This window comes from Phasianus colchicus, chromosome 30 (assembly GCF_987193195.1).
Source record: "Phasianus colchicus chromosome 30, bPhaCol1.hap1.1, whole genome shotgun sequence".
Classification (NCBI taxonomy): domain Eukaryota; kingdom Metazoa; phylum Chordata; class Aves; order Galliformes; family Phasianidae; genus Phasianus; species Phasianus colchicus.
This window is the reverse complement of record NC_143465.1, coordinates 3,815,831-3,834,394: the sequence shown is the minus strand read 5'-3', so window position 1 is coordinate 3,834,394 and position 18,564 is coordinate 3,815,831. Positions and strand designations below refer to the sequence as shown.

At 61.6% G+C, this 18,564-nt stretch overlaps 2 protein-coding genes across 3 annotated transcripts; both read left to right on the top strand.

Moving 5' to 3' along the window:
• On the top strand, nucleotides 1-7,725 carry NES (nestin). Its single transcript, XM_031606299.2, has 4 exons — nucleotides 1-1,013; nucleotides 1,876-2,000; nucleotides 2,578-2,651; nucleotides 3,177-7,725. The coding sequence occupies exons 1-4, from the start codon at nucleotides 201-203 to the stop codon at nucleotides 7,256-7,258; spliced, it is 5,094 nt and encodes a 1,697-aa protein (XP_031462159.2). The 5' UTR covers nucleotides 1-200; the 3' UTR covers nucleotides 7,259-7,725.
• Nucleotides 7,726-11,960: 4,235 nt separating this feature from the next.
• On the top strand, nucleotides 11,961-16,273 carry LOC116237256 (dnaJ homolog subfamily A member 1-like). Of its 2 annotated transcripts, none has more exons than XM_031606301.2 (8): nucleotides 11,961-12,078; nucleotides 12,553-12,695; nucleotides 12,783-12,978; nucleotides 13,739-13,843; nucleotides 13,921-14,148; nucleotides 14,229-14,459; nucleotides 14,652-14,752; nucleotides 14,837-16,273. In XM_031606301.2, exons 1-8 carry the CDS (start codon nucleotides 11,961-11,963, stop codon nucleotides 15,059-15,061), a joined length of 1,347 nt encoding a protein of 448 aa, XP_031462161.2. In that variant the 3' UTR covers nucleotides 15,062-16,273. The 2 variants fall into 2 exon arrangements, with proteins under 2 accessions (XP_031462161.2, XP_031462162.2); XM_031606302.2 differs by having other exon boundaries at nucleotides 12,007-12,078; nucleotides 12,556-12,695; nucleotides 14,837-16,270.
• The last annotated feature ends 2,291 nt before the right edge of the window (nucleotides 16,274-18,564 follow it).

The window sequence follows — 18,564 nt, the reverse complement described above, 5'->3', positions numbered from 1 at the left end:
ACTCAAGCACTGCCCAACATCCCAAGGGGACAGAGGGGGATGGGACATAGGGACGGCGCTGGCAGCAGCTGTGCCGGCTGTGGAAGAGTTAACTGCTCCTCTGCTCGGGTCTCAGAGGCCTCCCACTCACCCGGCGTGAGTATGAATAGCTGCGTTCGCCCGCGCCGGCACCGCTCTGCTGCCTTCCTTCTGCCGCCGCGATGCTGAGCATGGAGGGCTTCGTGGGGGCGAGAGCTCTGGGTGAGGAATCGCTGCAGATGTGGGACCTCAACAAGCGCCTGGAGGCCTACCTGGCCCGCGTTAAGTACCTGGAGGAGGAGAATGAGGGGCTGCGAGCTGAGATTCAGAGCACCAAGGAGAGCCCGGCCGGGGACCCACGCAGAGCCAGGTATGAGGAGGAGCTGCGGTCGCTGCGGGATGCGCTGCACCGTGCCTTCACCGAGAAGTGTGCGGCTGAGCTGGCCAGGGACAACCTGTACGAGGAGGTGCAGCATGTGAGGAGCAGGTGCCAGAAGGAGCAGGCAGCCCGCGAGGAAGCCAAGAGACAGCTGTCCTCCAGCAAGAAAGAGCTGGAGGAGGAGAGACGGGCACAGATCTGGCTGAAGGAGAGAGCTGTGCAGCTGGAGAAGGAGGTGGAAGCTCTGCTGGAGGTGCACGAGGAGGAGAAAGCAGGGCTGGACCAGGAGCTCGCCAGCTTCTCTCAGAGCCTGGAGGGCTTCCGTTGTGCTCCGGTGGCATTCCAGCCCGTGGAGGTGGAGGACTACTCCAAGAGACTGTCAGAGATCTGGAGAGGGGCGGTGGAGACCTACAAGGCGGAGGTGTCGCAGCTGGAGCGTGCACTTGGCCAAGCCAAGGAGAACCTCTGGCAGGTGGCAGAGGACAACCAACAGAGCCAACTGCAGCTGCGGCACCTGGAAAAGGAGCTGGTGGGGCTGAAGGTGCGGAAGGAGATGCTGGAGGAGAGCCTGGGCCAGCAGTGGCAGGAGCAGCACGGAGAGGCTGAGAAGTTCCAGGTGGGGAGAGTGGGGAGCTTGGGGGGCTCAAAAGCTGAGAGGAATCAGAACAGCCCTCGGGTGGGCTGCAAGCCCCAGGGCAGCAGCCATTCCTTCCCATTTCTGCTGCCACTGCATTCGGGATGGATAAACTTCATCCGACTTAGCCACAGCTGCAGGCAAGCAGCTGCGAAAGTAATTCTGCGGGGGAAGTCGTGGGGGGAGCAGGCTGGAAATGCAGCCCCAGCTCATAGCTGGAGTTAGAGACCCCACACAGGGAAAGGTTCCTCTTTTGTTCCCGGTTTGAGGATGAAGAAGGGGATGCCACAGCCATCCTCTCAAAGGACCCCTCCTTCCCAATCCGACATCACATGGCCCCGATTCCCCCCCCCTTCCCATCCCTCCTCCAGCAGCTACATCCTTCTTGCATTTTTACTCCATTCCTCTCCTTGCTCTCTTGAATCCTCTCCAACTTCCGCACGTGAAAAGCAAGAGTCCCCGGGATATTCCACCCTGCAGCACCCTGAGCACCTGGGCACCCCCAGGACACCCATTTCTGACATCCCCAAGGAGTACTGAGGGCACCCATGGGTGACAGCGAGAGCCACCCCAAGCAGTGCTGGAGTTGGATGGATTCAGGGTCCTCATCCCCACTGCTTGTCATGCAGCAGGCGGTGCCGGAGTGGAGTCACAGCTGCTGACCCACATCCTCCGGAAGAGGACAGAGTGCTTAATTTCCCATGGGACAAAGAGGGTCAGGACCAGGAAGAAGAGAAATGATGGGGGTGGTGGGAAACACAATCCGGGCAGAAGTGTGCCACCAGAGCTCCCTCCCTGTCTGGAGAGATCAGTCAGGTTCCTGACCCTGTGCTTCTCACTACAGCTGGCCATCGAGGCTCTGGAGCAGGAGAAGCAGAGCCTGCAGGTGCAGATCGCCCAGGTGCTGGAGGACAGGCAGCAGCTCATGCACCTCAAGATGTCCCTCAGCCTGGAGGTGGCAACCTACAGGTGAGGTTTCCTTCACGGTGGCACGGCTCCCTCTGGGGATACAGTGCTCCCTCTGTGCTCCCGTGTGCTCAGAGCACGGCGATGCCCCAAACCTCCCCTTGCAGCCTCGCTGGACAGAGTGGTAAGAGAGCTGCTGGGAGACTCTGGGGCTGAACCCTGCAGCCCCCAGTCCGTCTCCAGCCCTTCCAGATGGCCCCAGACAAAGGCAGGCTCGCAGAGGACTGGGGGTACAATTAGCATGAGAATAGGGGCTGTCCCCAGCGGAGGGGCCTCCCCGGCAGAGCATGATGTCACCCGGTGGTGAGGACACTAAGCTGGGGCTGGGGGGATGGGAGGGGGCCCACAGAGCAGGGAGGGAAGAGATCCTTGGCAGGCAGTGAGGGGCTGCCCCCTGGGATCCCCCTACCCCCACACCTCACAACCAGGTGACACAACAGTTTGGCTCCAGCAAAACCACCCACAGACATTTTATGCCTCAGTTTACCTTTGGAGCATCCCCCTGGCTTGCACAGGGACTGACTTGATTTGGCAGCTCAGCAAAGATATCACCCCCCCCACACAACACCTCTCCTTACAGGACACTGCTGGAAGCAGAGAGCACCCGGCTGCAGATGTCTCCTGGGGAGTTCAAGCTGGCCAACAGCCTGCGAGGTAAGGAAGGGCCAGGGAGCAGAATGATTTTCCTGGCAGGGGTTGGTCAGTGCGATAGGAAGGTGCTAACAGCGGGCGCTGGTCTTGCTGGCACCTCCGCATAGAGCAGATAATGGCTTATCTGCTTCTTCACTTCTTTTTTTAATTCCTCCCCTGCATGAGGAGCCTGAGCACAAGACCTCAGGCTCGGCAACAGGCTGAGCATTTCCTTTTTTCCTTGAATATATTGAAAAACCATCACCTGCACACATCCCCGCAGCACAAGCCCACCACATCTCTGACCCCACTGCTTCAGGCAGAGCAGAGCATCCGTCGTCCCATGCGGTCCCCCTGGCAGCATCAGTGCTCTGCAACACTCAGGGGAGGAATTTCTCACTTCCCAAGAAGTGTTTAAAAATAGGAGAGGGGTCAGCAAGAGGGAAGAGAAGAGCTGTTGGGCTGCAGTTGGGTGATGGGGTGATCTTTGCCCCAGCTCTTAGGTTTTGGGCTGTGCCCTCCACACTGTGCTCTCCCTCCTCTCTGCAGATGTCAAGCTGGAGGTGAGCAGCAGCAAGCACCGTGCCAGCCTTGCTGCCTTCCCCCGGCCCGAGGGGGTGGCACAGCTGTGCAGAACCCCCGGTGATGCCCTCAAGGCTCTGACTCCCAAAAGCAAGAGCTCCAGTGCACAGGAGTTTCAGAAAATCAGCTCAGTCCTGCAGGCACCGAGGAGCTGGGAGCCTGCTGCCCCCAGCCACGCTGTCCCAGTGCTATCCCCAGTGCCAGGCAGTGGGGGGGCAGAGAGCCCAGCTCATGAGCGTGGGGCTGGTGAGGAGTCCCCCATGCAGAGCCCACTGAGTCCTGAACAGCTGGTCAGCCACGCATTGCAGGATGCTCTCAAGGAGATGCAAGATGATGCTGAGGCCAAAGAAGTGCCCAAATTCAGTGCTACCCAGAGTACCAGGGATGGGGATCTTGAAGACCCCATGGAGGAGGAGGAGGAGGCAGCAGGAACCCAGGAGATGGGTGTTGAGAGTGCCACCATGTCTCCGCCTGGGCTGCATCTCTGCAGCAACGTGCCCACATTGCTAAGTGCCACCCAGAGTGATGCAGAGAGCCAGGAGAAGTGGGAGGAGGAGAGGAGTAAAGAGGAGGAGATGCTGAACCCACTGAGCTCCATGGAGAGCCAGGAGCCAGGGGGAGAGCCCTGGGAAGGGGGCACTAGGGGGTCCAGGCTGGAAGTGGGCAAGGAGGACATGGAGGCCACCAGCATGGAGGCTCTGCACGTCTTGGAGCACAAGGAGCAGAGAGAACCCTGGAGCCCCTCCAGAGAGGATGAGGAATGTGAGTTCCCAGATCAGGAGAGGGAAATGCGAGAAGAAGGGTCCCTGCAGATGGAAATCGAAGCTGCTTGTGCTGTCCCTGTGGGGAGCCACCCAGTTTTGCCTGCGGGAATCCACTTGCAAGAGGACTTTGTTGAGAGAGAGCAAAAGTCTGAGCACCAGGAGATGTCCCTGTGTGAGCTGGGTGCTGCTGCAGAGGAGGAAAGGGAGCAGGAGGTGTGCCTGGAGATGAGGTCTTCTAGCATTGAAGCTGCCGTGCCAGCAGCAGAGGGCTCATCAGGGTCTGGAGAAGACACTACAGGAAGGGAGAGCACAGGCAGAGCAAGGGATCGTGAGGGAGAGGAAGAAGATAAAGGAAGGGAGGCATTAGGGGGAGAAGACCCCCAGGCAGGGGAAGCTTTGGGAGCCAAAGAGATGAGGCAGGAGAGCATAGGCTTGGAGGAGGCTGAAGGCATATGGGAGGAATCTGTGGACCTGTGGAAAGAACATAGAGACCCCCAGGATGGACATGGGGACCTGCAGGAGGAGCAGGAGGACCTGTGGGAGGAACACAGTGACCTACAGGAGGAGCATGGGGACCTGCAGGTGGACCATGGGGACACCCAGGAGGAACATAGGGACCTGCAGGTGGAGCACAGGGACCTGCAGGAGGAACATGGGGACCTGCAGGTGGAGCACAGGGACCTGCAGGAGGAGTACAGGGACCTGCAGGAGGAACATGGGGACCTGCAGGAGGAACACAGGGACCTGCAGGAGGAGTACAGGGACCTGCAGGAGCATGGAGACACCCAGGAGGAGCATGAGGACCTGCAGGTGGAACATAGGGACCTGCAGGAGGAACATGGGGACCTGCAGGAGGAACACAGGGACCTGGAGGAGGAGTACAGGGACCTGCAGGAGCATGGAGACACCCAGGAGGAGCATGAGGACCTGCAGGTGGAACATAGGGACCTGCAGGAGGAACATGGGGACCTGCAGGAGGAACACAGGGACCTGCGGGAGGAGTACAGGGACCTGCAGGAGCATGGGGACACCCAGAAGGAGCATGGGGACCTACAGGTGGAGCACAGGGACCTGCAGGTGGAGTATGGAGACACCCAGGAGGAGCATGGGGACCTGCAGGAGGAGCAGGGGGACACCCAGGAGGAGTACAGGGACCTGCAGGAGGAACATGGAGACCTGCAAGAGGAACATGGGGACCTGCAGGAGGAGCACAGGGACCTGCAGGAGGAACATGGGGACCTGCAGGAGGAACATGGGGACATGCAGGAGGAGCACAGGGACCTGCAGGAGGAACATGGAGACCACCAGGAGGAACATAGGGATATGCAGAAGGGGCATGGGGACTTGTGGGAGGAACATGGGGACACCCAGGAGGAACATGGGGACCTGTGGCAGGAACACGGGGTCTTGAAGGAAGAACATGGGGACCTGCAGGAGGAACGTGGGGACCTGCAGGAGGAATCTGGAGACCCTCAGGAGGAACCTGGGGAACCTTGGGTGCAGTGTGGGGAGCAGGGCTCTGCAGAGGATGGGCTGGAGCAGGACATGGTGCTGCAGCCAGGAGAGGGGGCATGGGGCAGGGAAGACAATGACATTGACCAAAAGCAGCAAGCACAGGACTGGGAAGAGACGGCGGAGGATGAAGAGGAGACAGAAGTCAGCACTGTCACATGCCAAGAGCCAGCCCAGGTGGATGACAACCCACATGCAGAGGCAGCAGAAAATGAGGAGGGAGATGTCATATCACCAACAGCAACGGAGGAAGCCCAGGAGGGTGAGGATGATGGAGATGCTGGGAGTGAGGTGCAGAGCCAGCAGCAGCCACAGGGCACAGTAGGACAGGAGGCTGAGCCAGCCCCAGGGCAGGAGGAAATCAGGTACGAGGACGCTGGGGAGGCACCAGGGGACCCACAGGAGCCAGCTGAGGCACTGGAGGTGCAGGATGAGGAGCTTAGCTCGGAGCCCATTGAGCTGGAGAGAGGCAGTCCCGACACTGCAGTGCTGCAGCAGGATGTGGGCGCAGAGAGTGATGAGCCCATGAAGGAGGACATTCAGTCAGAGGATTCTCAGTTGGATGAGCCCAAGCTGTGCAGGATGGAATTAGAGGACCCGCTGCTCAATAGCACGCCGCTGTGTGCATACAGCGGGGAGGTGCTGGAGTCTGATCCAAACCCTCCATCCAGTGGAGGGGATGGGGAAACAGAACCTGAAATGGCTCTGGAGGAGGAAGGGGAGCTGAGAGGGAGTGATGAGGCAGCTGTTCATGCAGAGCCAGAGAGCTGTGAGGAGTCAGGAGTGGAGCTGAGCCCTGCGCCAGAATGCACCGAGGAGGAGGAAGGGTACTTTATAGTTTCTGCTCCCAACCAAGAGGGGTCCAGCATGGAGGAGGCTGAGAACTCAGAGGAATTTGAAGAAATTAAAGTTGAAGCAGCAGAAGACAGACAGGATGAACTAACAGTGCCTGCCGTAGCCTCTCTGGTGCTAGAGGATGAAGAGCACTTGGAGCCACTTGGGGGGGAAGCTGAAGATGTGAAAATGCCCGTGGGAGAATTGGAGATGCCAAAGGAGGAGGATGAGGAGGATGCAGGGGGTTTTGCTGCTGAGCTGGAGGAAGGACTGGCTGTGCCCATGGATGAAGGGCTGTCTGAGGGGCACACTGATAAGAACATCCTGGGTGATGAGGGCCTGGGGGAGGAAGACATGCAGGATAGTGACAACCCCCCAGCCACTGAGACCTCCAATACTGACCCCTCCAACACTGACCCACCTCCAAGCACCATGCTGGAGCATGGATCTGGCATGGAGGCAGCTGAATATCTCCCCGATGTGCCCACACAGATGCCAGTGGACATCATGAAGGACTCGGATATCCTGGAAATAGTCGAGCAAGCCCTGGAGTTCAATCAGGAGCTGGTACTGGGAGCCAAGCTAGCCAAGGATGGGGAGGGGGATGGTGACACACAGCCCCCACAGGAGGAGGAAGGGGGGTCCTCACCCACCTCATCCAGTGATGAGCAGCCAACGGTGCAGGAGGCGGTGGCAGAACCAGAGCGCACCAAGAACGGGGAGCAGAATGGGCTGCACCGGCAGGCCAGCCTGGAGGACCTGGCTGAGTTCACCGAGGAGGGGCTGAATGGCATCACCCACCCTGGAGAAGCCCCTGCTGCCCACACCCTGCCCCTGCCCGGCAAGCACAGTGGGGCTGAGCCTGTTCCTCCACTGTCTCCGCTGCAGGACCAAGTCCTGCACCCAGAGCAGGAGCCCTGGTCCTCGGGGGAGGAGTGATGGTGGTGGGACCCCCACAGCCCCACGACAATCGGACACCTCCCATAGCACTGCCTACGTAGCACACCCATTTCCTGTTGGTTTGTAACATGTTTGTGTGGGTTTTGCCTTGCTGAACGGATGCCCGGCACACGGCAGCGCAGCTGAGTGAGGGGCCACATCTTCACACCTCAGAGCAAGGAACCGGGCTCTCTCTCTGCCTCCACATCCCACACTTGTGCTGGGTTCAGCCTCATTTTGTACCCCAGGTGTGCTCTTTACTGCAGTATTTAATTTAAACGCTGCGTCTCCTCCTTCCCCATTCAGCCCAACCAGGTGCACGCGGTGTGATTTCCGTACAGGCTCACCTTTGTGCTGCACACTGGGATGTCCGTCCCCAACCCACCCAATGCTCACAGCGCTGAGCCACACCGGATGCATCCGCTGCATTGACACTAAGTTAATAAAGCATCGCCCTCCCACTCTGACCTGTCAGATCCCGGCTCTCATTCCTGTGGAAGGGGGGAGATGGATGGGGAACTCATGGATTTTGGGCAGGGCCAGGGGTGCGGGGAGGACATGGTGGTGTTGAGGCTGCTTACCCTTATCCCCTGCCCTAGGGATGCTGCTGGGTGCAGTGTTGCATGGAGCAGGGGGACGGGTGCCAGCCCACCGCGACCCCATGCCAACACACTCAACAATGAGACAGCAGAAAGCAGCTGCTATTGCTGCCTGAGCCGGGCACGCTGCCCACAAGGCTGCCCAGTACCCAAGCATCCCAACCCAGCCAAGGCACGTTGCTCCATCCCCGATGGATGACACATTACCCCCTCTCCATGTGGCACCCAGAGGGGGTCTGAGAGGGGTGGGCAGCGGGGTGGGTGCCAAACTGATCCCCGGACGGTGTGGCTCAATGCCTCTTTTGTGCGTCGGGCATGAAGGAACGCGCCGGTGGCCGGAGAATGGGTGCCCTTATGTGGGCAAAGGGCTGAGTCACGGTGGGCAGGGGGTGAGGGGAACCGGGTGGCATTGGCATGCAGCACTCAGCACTGTGCTGCTCACCCACACGCTGGGTTCAGCCCTCCGTGCCCCTGCCAGCACCGCGTGGAGCCAGGCTGCGATAAGGACCCCGCGTTTATCTGCCTTCGCTGCACAAAGCCCCCAGCCCCCTCCCCTGCCCACAGGCGATGGTTTCCTTTTAAGGACAAACTCGAACGAAGCGATACCAAAAAAAAAAATCCCCTCCGATTAGTTTAATCAGGCACTGAGCCTGTGTTCAATCAGCCCCTGGCCCACAGCCGGCCCTGCAGCGAGGCCTGGGCAGCATCAGCCGATGGCGGCTCGGTGATCCACGGCCGTCCCCCCCATCCCCAAAAGCTGTGGGGATGCTGTGGGGTGGGGGAGGCGAAGTGCCGGGCGATGCGGGGGGCGGCATTCCTCCCAAAATTAATACGCATTCCAGGCAGCCCAGTGCTGACAAAGAGACGAGGGGGGACAGATGGTTGGGGCAGCTCCCTCCTCACCCTGAGGAGGAGGAGGAGGAAGGGTCAAGGGCTGGGGGTCACTAGAGGGGCGAGAATGGCTGCGGGGCACTTGGCTGAAAGCAAAGCCCAGCCATGCTTGACCGGAGACAGCACAAAGTGCAAGAGTGGATGTCCCCAAATGGGACAGGAGTGCTCCCAAAAGAGGCTACCCCCTTTCTAGGGTACCAACCCCATGGGGATCCCCATCTGCAGCCCAACCCTGCACACCCATCACCCCAGGGCGGGGATCACCCCATGCCCACCACCCATGGGAGTACATATGCACTTTGCCAGCCAAAAGTCACTGGAGCAAATCAGAGGCCGCCACCCGCCTCATTAAATCCAACCAGCCGAGCACATCTAATCTAATTTGGGGGGCAATGGGGCTTTTGGGGGTGGGAAGGGAGGTGGTTGTTCAGGCCTGACCCCTGAAAACTGCTCACACACCATAAGGTACTGAGTGTGTGGGCAGCACATGCAAGGGCTGGTGGGCACGGCATGGGCACAGCATGGGCCACTGTGCTGTGTAAAGTGGATGCTTTAAGAGTCTCGAAGACCCCCTCAGCCTGGCCCCCTGCCAGACAATTACGGGTTTTGTTTCCTTTAAGGCTGGGCAGAGAGGGAGTTTTCAATGGAGCCCACACAAAACCTCCCTGTGGGATGAGCCCAGCACCAGGGGGGGGGGGGAAGCGAGACAGGATGACCTCAGCGATGACTTCACTGTGCTCACAGTTCCCAAAAAAATCACAGAAACCTTATAAGGAAAGGACTAAAAATACAATCAGAGGGGTGCAGGCAGCCCCCACTCCTCCTCCCCAAAATGAGCCCTCATGGATGTTCCACGCAGGCAAATAGGAGACACGTGGGGGATGCATGAAGGGGACAATCGATGGGGGCACAATGGACCTGCAGAGAGAGGCAGGCTGGTCCCCACTATGATGCCATGGGTTGGGTAGCAGGTTCCCCCAGCCTGGCATCATCCCCCCTTGCCGGGACCACTCCATCTGTCCCTTCCCAGCACCCAGGGACGTGCCACCAGGACGGCTCCACCACCCCCTCCCCACCCTTCAGTGGGGTCATGCGCTCCCAGGAATAGCTCCTGCTGGCTATAATAAGTGCTGCCCTGGTGTCAGGGGCTCACCCAGCTGCTGGGCCATGACCCCCTGACAGCTGCTGCCAAATCGGGGTGATGTGGATGCCTGTGGCCAAGCCCGAGGCGGGAATGTGCGCCTGGAGCCATCCATCAGTGCTACAAAGCATCCCCAGCCTCAGCTCCAGGGTGATGCAAGCCCTGGGGCCATGCATCCCCATCCCCTGGTCCCCTGATCCCAGCTCAAAGAAGAACTCACATGCCTACCCCCATGCCTTTATCTCCCCAAAACTCTCCGATGTGCAAAAATGGCACGGTGAGAAGGACAGTGCCCATCGACTCGCTGCTTATCACCACTCCAAACGCTGCTTCCGCCTCCTTGCAATCAACTTGGCACCAGAACAACCCGTGCAGGATGTGGCATGCAGCCTGCGCCCTGTCATTAGCGGGGGTGAGGGAGGAGGTGTGGAGCAGGAGCGGGATGGGACAAGGGCTGTGGTGAGGTAGCAGACACGTGAATGCCTGTGCCTCAGTTTCCCTCACCCAGCTGGCTCAGGATACCATGGGGGCTGTAGTGCACCCGGAGCTGACTCACACCCGGAGGAAACGCTGACAAAGCAGCTCCTTCCTCACTGGGGACCGACGTGCAGGTGGCATGGGTCAAACAGGGCTCTTCAGGTGGCCAGAGCCGAACCTGGGGCCAACCTTCCTTTGTCCAAACAGGGCTCAGATCCCCTGGACACAAAGCTGATGCCCACTGCAGCTTGGGCCATGGGTCAGAGCGGCAGACTTTGGCAGGGGTCATGCTGCTTGGGACAGGATGTGACTGCATCAGCCCTGAGTCACCACAGGCAGCTGATGGAGGAGAAGTGGCCCATGAAGGTCCCACAGCTCCAAGTCCCAAATAGCTCCCACTGCATCCACCATCTCGGGACAATGTTCCCAGTTTGGGGACCACACGCCCCATTTGGGGACCACATCCCACCTCTGCTTTGAAGACCACATGCCCGCTTAAGGCACTGCATCCCTGGTGCAGCTTCTTGCTGTCAATCAGCCGCAGCATCGCTCAGGAATTCAGTGTAAATCATCCCCCCTCTCCCTCCCCCCCCATTTCGGGCAGGTGGGCCGGGGGTCGCTGAAACCCCAGTGCAGTGACAACTGCCCGGTGGGTTTGGATTTCACAGCAGAGGGGCTGGTTGGGGATTAACGGCCCATGGGGACAGCAGCGGCATGCCCGACCCCTCGGCTCGCCCGGAGGCTGCTGCCGCTTTCCCAAACATGGCCAGGGGCTCGGGGAGCCGCTGACTGGGCTGAGCGGGGCAGGTGGCACTGCCCCAGCCCCGGGCTATGGCACCCGGGCACGCTTCCCCCCCCGCAAAGGCTCACGCCTGTATGGGGAGGAAATGCCTTTCCCCTGAGCGAGCCCCGGCGCTGAGAAGCAGGGAAGGAACTGGTCCACGTCCCGTTGTGCTGCAGGTGAGGGAGGTGCTCCCAGTAGGGGCTGCAGCGATGGGTTCTGCACAGCCCTACCGCTGTGCTGCTAAGGAGAAAACGATGCATCGGTGCTCCCCCTCCTGAAAGCAATGGGACAGGACCGTGTGTGTGCTGGGGGGGGGAGGACAGACGGACAACCCCTTGCTCAATGTGGTCTCAACCTCCAGCACCCACTGCCACCCTCAGCTACGAGCATCCCCTATGGGCACCCCATCATCTCCCCCCCAAAAAAAAAAAAAATCCTACAAAACCAACAACTTCTATTCGGGGAGGTGAAGCCAACCATCCCCCAAATCTTCAAAAGTCCACAAATCCCCCTTAAATCCCCCCTCAAAAAGTCCCCCCAAAAAAGCCCCCCAAAAAGTCCCCCTAAAACCCCGCGCAGCTCCGCGCGCTCCCACCGCGCGCTATGGCGCCACCTGCCGGAGAACCACCGCTTTCGGCCTTTCCACTCTTTCACTTCATTGGCCAACCGAACTGACCAATGAAAAAGGAGGCGTCTGCCCGGTATTGCCACCTCAGCCAATCGCAAGCAGGCGGTCTTCCGGCCTGCCCGGAAGAGCCGGCAGCCAGAGGGAGGCGTGGTCAGTAGGCGGGTCTTCATGGAGGAAAGCCAATGAGCGCGGCGCGATCGGCGTTGGGGGCGTGTCCGTCGGTGGGACTTCCAGCCAATGGGGCGCGCGGGGGGCGTGGCCGGGCTTCCAGAGAGTTCGGAGACGGGCGGCGGAGCAGCGGTGAGTGCGGGGGGGCATCGCCCCCGCTGCCCCCGGCGCCCCCCGGGTCCCCACCTCCCCCACTCCTCCCACGGGTAGCGGCGACCCCGACCCCTCGTTGCCCAGCCCTGTCGGCCCGAATATCGGCCGGAATATCGCCTTATCCCCGCGGGGACCCTCGACGTGCGCCCCCCCCCCGCGGCGTGGTGCAGCGCAGTGACAGCCGCGGGGCGGGCGGCGTTGCACGGGGCGCCGTCACATCCCGCATCGGGAGCAGCGACCCGCCCCGCTGTGCCCCGCAACCGGGACGCCCCCGGGAACGGCCCCATCCCGGGCGGCGCGGATGAGCAGAGATAACCCCCCCCTCCTTCATCCCCCAGCGCAACATCGGGGCTTATCGACGGGCGGCACGCGGAGTGGGGCGGCTGCGTGGGGAGTGGGGAAACTGGAGGGGGGGGGGATGCGGGACACGGGGGTGACGCCTCCCGCTCGCAGCAGCGAGGACGATGGTGAAGGAGACGGGTTACTACGACTTGCTGGGCGTGCGGCCGGTCGCCAGCCTGGATGAGATCAAGCGGGCGTACCGACGCCTGGCACTGCGCTACCACCCCGACAAGAACCCCAGCGAGGGCGAGCGGGTAGGAACCCCCAAACCTCCCCCCACCACCCAGCCCCACATCGCCCCGTTGCCCCCGTCCCGCTCACCACCCTCTCTTCCCTCTCAGTTCAAGCAGATCTCGCAGGCCTACGAGGTGCTGTCGGATGCCCACAAACGGGCACTGTACGACCGCGGAGGGGAGAGGGCCATGAAGGAGGGCGGCCTGGGCAGCAGGAGCAGCCCCGGCTTCGGTTCCCCCATGGACATCTTCGATCTGTTCTTTGGAGGCGGTGTGAGGATGCGCGGCCGGGCGGACCGGCGAGGTGCGGGCACTGGGGACACCGGGAGCTGGAAGTGGGGTGACGGCGAGAGCGGAGATGGGACTGGGTTGACCTGTTGGCTCTGGGGATGTGGCTGACATGATGCTTCTAGGGATGGGACAGGGTTGACCTGCTCTGAAGACAGGACAGCGTTGACATGTTGGCTCTGAAGACAGGATGGGTTGACATGTTGGCTGTGTTGGCTCTGGGGGATGGGGTTGACTTGTTGACTCTGGAGACGCCAGCACCCAGTTGGTGGCCCCCGGGCCACCTCACTCCTCACACCGCACAGCCCAGCACAGTTCTTTGTCACCCTCATTACTTTCTCTACCTGCCCCTCTTCAAAGAGCCCTACTCAGTCCCCCGCTGTCCCCAGGCTGGGGTGAGTCACCTAGCGCTGCCCTCGGCTCCCCACGGCCTTGGGGATGCAGGGCGTGCAGGGTGCTCTGGTGACAGCAGGATGCTTTAGGCTTGGGTCATGCAAGAGGGGATGGCCCGATGACTTGCCAGGGCGCTTCTTGCTGAGGTGGCAGGATTTAATTGCAGGGCAATTAGGAGGTGAAAGAGAGCGTCTTGGCACCTCTGGGTAGGGCTGGTGATGAACAGCTGCAGCATGGCGAGGGCTGTGGGGCTGGGATGTGGGGCTGCCCCAGGGGTCTGCAGGATCTGAGCTTCCTTCTGCCATGCGACAGCAGAGCAGTGGCTGAAGGCGCAGCCCTGTTGCACGCAGCGTGGTGCTGATCCAGGTTCTCCATCCTTGCAGGCAAGACGGTGGTGCATCAGCTCTCCGTGTCGCTGGAGGACCTCTACAACGGCACCACGCGCAAGCTGTCCCTGCAGAAGAACATCATCTGCAGGAAATGCGGAGGTGAGGGCCTGGGGGGGACCGAGACAGGGGGTCAGCACTGTGCCCAGCCCTCACCCCTCACCTGCCCTCGCCCGCAGGCTGCGGGGTGCGGGAGGGCGCGCAGCGGCGGTGCCCCAAGTGCCACGGCTCGGGCATGGAGGTGCGTATCCACCAGCTGGGGCCCGGCGTGATCCAGCAGATCCAGACGGTGTGCTCCCAGTGCCAGGGCCAGGGCGAGTGGATCCGGCCCCGCGACTGCTGTCTCACCTGCAATGGCCGCAAGGTCGTGCGGGAGAAAAAAATCCTCAGCGTCCACCTGGATAAAGGTGAGAGAGGGCTGTGCCAAGAGGGTGACCCGTGATACAGCTCCGGAGCTGGGATCTGAGCTGTTGAATTCTCCCTGTAGGTATGAAGGATGGGCAGAAGATCACCTTCCACGAGGAGGGTGACCAAGTGCCTGGCCTGGAGCCTGGGGACATCATCATTGTCCTGGACCAGAAGGAGCACCCCGTGTTCAGGCGGAGCGGTGATGATCTGATTGTCAGGCGGGAGATCAGCCTGGCAGATGCGCTGTGTGGCTGCAGGCAGGTCATCCGCACACTGGACAACAGGACCCTGCTTGTCGCCTCGCAGCCAGGTAGGATGGGGACGTGTGTCCCCGTGGTCCCATCCTGCACTGTTCCTGAGTTCCACTCTTCCCAGCTCTACCCCCTTTTCCTCCAGATCTGCACAAAGTCCCCAGCAAAAAGCTGAGAGCAACGTGGGGGCACAGTGCGGTGATGCACAGTGCAGCGGTGCACAGCACAGTGACACTCATCCTCTCTCTCAGGTGATGTCATCCGACCTGGGGACCTGAAGTGCATCCCCAATGAGGGGATGCCCGTCTACAGGAGCCCCTTCCAGAAGGGAAAACTCATCCTCAAGTTCGAGGTGAGGTGTGGGGTTGGGATGGGAGACGGATCCTGTGTGGCCGCCCCATGCCCACCTCCATCCCCAACCCTTCTGTACCCACAGGTGAAGTTCCCCGAGCCTGGCTGGCTGCCCACCGAACGCCTGCGCCAGCTCCAGGCCTTCTTCCCACCCCAGGAGGAGGTGATGGCCACTGAGGACACGGAGGAGGTGGAACTCAGTGACTACACATCCCATGGCAGTACGGGCCGGCGGCCGCATGGTGAAGCATACCACGAGGATGACTTCGAGGATGGCACCCGTCAGCACGTGCAGTGCCAGACCTCATAGCCGAGGCTGTTGGGGGCTCGTCCCATGCAGGGGCAGGGGGCAGCGCGGTGGGGAAGGGGCTCGGAGAGCCGTTGACCTTCAGGGATGTACATAGGTCACCTTTCCCACAGCACTCGCCCTTCTTTTGGAGCCATCCCCTCTCCCTGCGCCAGGACAGTGCAGCCCTGGACTGATGCTGAGCGGGGGCCGTGCTGCCTGCCTCAGTTTCCCTATCTACAGCGTGTGGCCAGGAGCATTGTGCCCAGCACCGGGCAGCCCTGAGCATTCCACACCAAGGAGGTGGTGGGGAAGGCTCCAGCTCTGCTGCCCTCCACCTGCTCTGCCCTGCGCAGGGCTGAGGACCCCCGCCCTGCAGCCCCCACCCCATGGGGTGATGCTGCCGCCGGTTCACTTGCTTTGCCCATTTCTTTCCTGCTGGAGCCTGGGTCTGGCCTGGGGAGCGGAGGGGGTTTCTCTTTTCTCTTTGCACAGAAGGGGGTAGGGGGGGGACCTGGCCCTTTTTATTTATTTTTGAAATAATTTTAAGTCTTTTTTTGGGGGGGAGGGACGGGGAGGGAGGGTGGAGAGGACTTTGTATGTGGCATTAAAAGCAATCCTGACTCCTCCTCGTTGCCGGCCCACAGCCGCTCCCCCCGGGGGCAGCCTCGCGCACCGCCCGCTTTGATCTGCGGGCGTGCCTCAGTTTCCCCAGCCTTGCTCAGCAGGGAGGGGAGCCGCGGTCCTGGCCCTGACCCCCCGGCAGCCGCTGCTGCCCTCACAATCCGGGCCGTGCCCCCGCCGCAGGGAAAGGGCCCTTTGAAGCCGCCCAGCGCCAGGAGGAGGGGAGCCGGGCAGGGCCTCCCACTGTCCTGTCATTACCGGGGCAGCGGATGGGGAAACTGAGGCACGCCTCCGTCATCGTCCCCCTGCAGGCAGCCGCCAGGGGTCAGCAACTCGTGGGCTGCGTCGTCCCCGAGCTGCATTGCGTCCTTGGGGCTGGGGGTGGCAGAGACCCCGCAAAGGCCACCCTGCGGGGGTTGAGCGGTGGAGCGGGGGGTCTCCAGGGCAGAGCCCTCCCTATGAGGAGACCCCCACGTCCGCAAAAGATGAGCTCAAATGCTGAGGAACAAAAGTACCGGGGTCAAACCGGATCCCGCAGCCCCCCTGCAACGGGGTCAGCCCATGGGACCCCCAAAACCAAAACTGGAAAAGAGCGACGGAGGGTCTTGTGGGGACTGGGATGGGGGCGCTGGGGGGTGCTCTGTTTTGGGGGCGGCATCGCGTGGGGAGGTGACAGCATCCCTCATCTGTCACCTCCTGGAGCCGGCGGCATTGGGGTACCGCCCTGCTCGCCCAGTTGTGGGCACTGCTGTCCCCGGCTGCCCCCAGGGAGCGCCGTGGGGACGGCTGTGTCACCGCGTCCCAAGCGGGGACACCGGGATAAGGGACCCTGGGGACCAGGCACGGCGTGCTGCCTCTCGGGAAGGGGGCCCAAAGGGATGTGGAATCGTGGGGCACGGTGGTGCTGAGCCCTGTGCTGGAGCCTACGCGGTCACGCTGTACTCCCTGCGCAACGCCAGCACCGTGCCCTCCCTGAGCCCCCATTGCACGGTTGCAGTGCACCTGAAAACCCCTTCGTGGGGAGCAAGGAGTGGCGTGCAATCCTGCAGAGCCCCAGTATGAAGTTGGGGTGAAATCCTTGCAGTGGGGCTGCAGACATCCCAGCCCACAGCTTGGCTGCCGGCCCCGTAGCAGGGACAAGAGCCAACGCATCGCAGGACAAAGCCCCACCGCTCACCCGATAGCATGGAAGGAGCTACCTGGAGAGACCCTGGGGACCTCACTTCCAAAAAATGCATGACAAAGGCAGAGGGAGAAGGGTCGCAACCCCCCGTGGGTCACACATTCATCACCCGCAGCACAAAGCGGCTCAGAAGCCCCCAGCCCCTTTCAGGGCTTTGTCTGCGGCAGATGAAAGGCACGGGGCTGAGCGGGGCCCCCTCCCCAGCCGGGGGCAGCCCGGGGGTCAGCGGACAGCCGATTAGTGCCGGCTCGGGGGCACCCGCAGCCACCCACAGTGAGCTTGGGGGGGAGGGGGAAAACCCTGCAGCCCCCTTTTTGGGGAACCCATCACCATCACCACCCGTGCACTTTCCAATTGCGCACCGCTCTGCATCCTGGGACCCACTCCAGCAGTCCCCCCCCCCCCCTCACCTCCCCCCGAGCCCTGCAGAGCCCCGCTCCCCTCCGGTCTTCGCACAATAAACAGAGGCTGAGAGGAGGAATCCGCCTTTGTTTCACTGAGCGGCCGCCATCCAACTCTTGGCGTGGGGTAGCCAACGGCTGGGGCACGTCCTCTCTGTACTCCCCATCACCAGCACAAGAAGTGAGATGGGACCCCCAGGCCGCCTCCTCCCTCATCCAGATGTGCACCCCCGTCATCCAGATGTGCAGCTCCAGCTGTTGGGGCACAGCCCCCATCAGGGCCCCTGCTGCCATCTCCGCTTTCACCACCGGCGCTGCTGCTTCCCCTCCCGCCCGGGGTTCGGAAGAGAGACAAATTGGAGCCGTCCCCTGGGCGGCTACGGAGAAAGAGGATATTCCTCTGGATCGGAAAACCGTGAGGGCCGAGAGTTGGAACGCATGGTTTTCATTAAGAGCTGCTCGAGGCGGATCGGTTCTGTTACAAAATCTCCGGGGAGAGAAACGAGTTCGGCTGAAAGGAGGAGGGGGCCGGCAGTGCCCACCACCCATCATCGCATGGCCGCGTCTTGGGGGCGGAGGGGGTAAGGGGGGGGCATGGAGCAGCTCCTGGTGCCACCCGGTCCCGTTACAGCACGGTGACGTCAGGAGCCGGCAGTGGTCCAGATCCCGGTGTGGGGGGAGATTTGAGGCGCGTTCCAGGAGCAGCACCTGGAGGCACAGCACTACCCCCATCATCCCCTCTTCACAACCCCCCCCTCCCCAAAGCTGTAATCCCACCGCTCTCCCCCACAGAGGAACCCACAGCACTGCCCCCCCCCCCCCCTTTGCGTCACCCCAAAGGCATCTGCAGCCGCTCCCGTCTTCCCAGGGCACAGCTTTTGTTTCCCATCCACTCCTGGTAAAACCCTGCTGCCACCACCGACACACCCAGGGAGCAGCACAGCAGCCCCCTTTGCCCCTCACCCCAAAGGCTCCCTGCCTACTCGGGGTTTGCTGCTTTACTGTTGGCTTTTCTCCAAAGAATCAGAGTGCCAAGGGCAGGATGCTCACCAGGAGGCACTCATCACCCTCCCTGCCACCTAAAATCGGGAGAGTTTGCCGAGTGCTCCTCATACTCCCATGCAACAACCCCCACACCCACCTCGTGGCCGAACAGAACCCCCTCCCCTCCATCTCATCACCCACCCTGGTGCCATCAACACAGCCAAGACAGCACAGGGGCAACCCAGCTGGGACCACGAGCATCACCTCATGGCAGCACTTGGGGTTTCCCCCCCAGCCCTGCACCCAAAGGGGCTCCGTGCTCCGGGTTCCCCATG